Source organism: Stegastes partitus, unplaced genomic scaffold, assembly GCF_000690725.1.
Source record: "Stegastes partitus isolate 25-593 unplaced genomic scaffold, Stegastes_partitus-1.0.2 Scaffold820, whole genome shotgun sequence".
Lineage (NCBI taxonomy): Eukaryota > Metazoa > Chordata > Actinopteri > Pomacentridae > Stegastes > Stegastes partitus.
The window spans coordinates 144,095-147,494 of NW_007578551.1; the positions used below are offsets into that span (position 1 = coordinate 144,095).

Sequence of the window (3,400 nt, forward strand, 5' to 3'; positions counted from 1 at the left end):
GAGCGGCCGAGGGCTCGGCTGGGTGGTTTGTTTGGGTGGAGGATGGAGTGGAGGCCGAGTGGTGAGAGGAGGGATGGAGAGAGAGGGAGAGGATGGAGAGAGAGGAGAGATGGAGGCAGGGAGGGAGGGAGGGAGGAGGAGGAGGTGATCAGAGGCTGGAGGCAGGTTCTGCTGCTGTTTAAATAACTACCCATATAGGGCTCAGCTCTCCATCCAGCTCCTTCTGCCTCCTTCCCTCTGTCGCTCCCCTTCTTTCTGCCTCTTTCCCTGCAGCTTCGTCCAGCAGAACCTCCTGCATCTCAGCACAACAGAGGGTCTCTACATCTCACACAAGCCAGCAGCCACCATGGAGGCCATCAAGAAGAAGATGCAGATGCTGAAACTGGACAAGGAGAACGCCATCGACCGGGCGGAGCAGGCGGAGACGGACAAGAAGGCGGCCGAGGACAAATGCAAGCAGGTGGGGAAGAAAGAGCGAGACGGGAGGAGGTGGACGGGGAGAAGTGATGGCAGCAAATATAGAAGAGAGCTGATTTAACAGAGGCGCTCTGAACCCAAACGTGACTTAAAATGTGTAGATCTAAATAAGTGGCAAATAAACTTCCAGCAGAGAGAATAACTTGTTAGATAAACACAAGAAATGACAAAGTTTTAGTGCAGTTTATGCAGAGAAAATCACACAGGAGGATAACTGTTTCCTACAAACCGTTTGGTATTTTATTTTGAAAATCTGATTCTCTTGATTCCACTAGCTGACTCTCTATGTCTTATTTGTGTACAGGGACAAATCTAATTTAAAATAAGTGAGTTGCTCATGTTGAAGGAGAAAAAAAAGCATCCAGCGTAAGAGGAGCCCATGTGCTTTTCTTTAAAGGCTTTTCTCTTTATCCAGTTCTTAAGCTAATCACAACACTGATACCATACCAGACATACCTCCACGGAAACAGCCAGTAAACACTTTTCACTTTTAGTTACACTACATTCCTCACAGCTGATTTACTGGAAGAGGAAATATCTGAATGTTTGGGGGGTTTTCTTGCTTTGGCTTCCAGTCTGGAGAGTAAATTAAACAAACGCTGGTGACAGTAAACGTCTCTTTAATCTTAAATATCCATGAAACTACTTCAAGTTTTCAACATCCAAGCTTTTGATTCAGATTTCTGCTGCACTAAACTGGAGTTTGGCTTTTTATGGGACCAAACCTGATGAGAAAAACCCAAAACAAACCCAGAGAGATCAGCAGGGGCTGCATTTGGAGACACTATGTTTGTATTACGGCTGTTTACACTCAGAGTTCATCACACACGCCTTCGATGGAGGCTCAGGTGATGAGACCACCCAGGATCAGAGTCTGGCCAACGTCCCTCCTCCTTCCTCCACACCTGGACCAGAGCAGAGCTGATGGAGGCTGAGTGGACATCCGTCATGGAGCCTGTCTGACAGCTGAATCCAACACAGATGGGAACATTACAGGCGTCTGTGTGTTCTGGCTGATAACGGCCGTATTTTTAGAGTGGACCTCAGCAGGATTATCAGATGTTCTTCATGGGCTCTGGAGGTGATCGGTGGGGAACACTTCACCCTGTCACTGTGAGAGGGAGCCGATTAGCTCCTGCATACCGGCGTTCCCGTCATGAAGCGCTGCTAGTAAACCATTAAAAACCATTTAAATGATCTCAGATACCATAAACAGAATTAGAATCCCAAATCAGCTGCTGTCGCTTTATCAGCAGGCCGACTTTAAACACGTCCCGTCACACTCGGGTGTCATTTACCCTCCATAAAGACACAATAAAAGACAAACTGCTTAAAGATACAGAAAGTCTTATCAATACAACTGATCAATGTCTCATTTTATCTGCATAAAGGTCGTTTATCTGAGAGAAGTTTTCAACAAACAGGATTGTCTCAGTGAAGAAAACATAATCTAATATGATCAAAACAGTGAATAGAATAGAATAGAATAGAATAGAATAGAATAGAATAGAATAGAATAGAATAGAAATCTCCTCCCTGGGGTCAGCAGGGCCTTCATCAGTCACCATGACAGCAGTTTTTTGTGTTTTTTAGCCAAACTGGGCCAAAGTGTTGAATGAAGTCAGGTGAGAAAGCAGAACCCAGCAGAACTAACGGTCGGTTGTGTTTTGCAGCTGGAGGAGGAGCTGCTGGACCTGCAGAAGAAGATGAAGCAGACGGAGGACGAACTGGACAAATTCTCAGAAGGCCTGAAAGACGCTCAGGAGAAACTGGAACTGTCTGAGAAGAAAGCAGCAGACGTGAGTGGAGAAACAAACACTGTTCACACACAGACTGAGCTTCTGTTCACTGCAGTAGAACAACAATGCAGCACGTTTCCCACCGAACCCTCAGGAAGGGACTGAACATCAACCAGGGTCACTGTCATTCACGACCTGGTCCTTCTGACGTGACACCACTGAGGTCTCGGGCCCATTGTTCCACAGCTGGACCGGTTTCTAAGCTGACACCAGCTGTGGCTTTACTTTGATCCGCTGTGAATGTTGTGGAGCACTTCAGAGGCCGTTGCATTCCTGTGCAGCCACTCCTGAAAGATGAGCACATGGTTAAACTGTAATCCTCTCGCTCAGGCACACTCACACTCACGCCGGTGCTGCAAACCTGCAAACTGGAGCAGAAAGCAGCGTCATCACAGGTTCTGACACACATTCACGACCCTTCCAAGGCTTTTTATATCCACGTGAACGCACAGTGCGGCGATGACAAGAGTTGGTGTTCGTGCAGACGCTGCGATAATCAGCAGGTGATAAAAATGCAGGAATATCGTTTTGCTTTTCACTCTTTTTACTCTTGTAGTGTCTCTAATGCTAGTACAATTCTGCAGGACTTCATGCTCCTTCGTATTTTTAAATCCAGTACGATTTAATAAATGTCATAATTGTTAGGTGAGAGACTGGATGACAGAATTCATGACATATGTGACTTCAGCTTCCCAGCTCTTGTTCAGTCTTCATCAAAGTGTTCATCGGAGCCAAAAGCTAAGTTCTAAGCAACATTTTGGTGGAATTTTTTTTATTGGAAATAGATTTTTTTTTAAACATCTCAGCTGTGAAAACATATTTAGAGTTAAGCCTCTTTAAAAACAGCTGTGAAATTTGGTTATGAAACAGACAAAATGGTCTTTTAGGAGATCAGAAATAGTCAAATGGCTTCAAAATTGGCCAAAATCTTGATTAGTGGACCTTGAAATTTTTTTTAAAAAGTGCAAAATGTTCACACAAGGGTGACGCTGGTTCCCCAGAGGGGTCCTGTGAGTGTGTATACATGGATATTTATTCAGATTTTCTCCTAAAAATACAGTCTTTGGTTGACATTTCACCAACATCAGTAGAACTTGATGTGTGGATGGTTTGGTAGGACGAGG

General features: G+C 45.0%; 1 protein-coding gene across 1 annotated transcript in view; it reads left to right on the top strand.

The window, feature by feature from the left end:
* The first annotated feature begins 303 nt into the window (after positions 1–303).
* The window catches only part of tpm4a (tropomyosin 4a), a 35,386-nt gene continuing 32,289 nt past the window's right edge, over positions 304–3,400 (top strand). The window contains exons 1-2 of the mRNA XM_008292596.1: positions 304–460; positions 2,151–2,276. Of these exons, the coding sequence (XP_008290818.1) occupies positions 347–460; positions 2,151–2,276 (240 nt within the window). The 5' untranslated portion in view covers positions 304–346. The remainder of the gene's footprint in view (positions 461–2,150; positions 2,277–3,400) is intronic.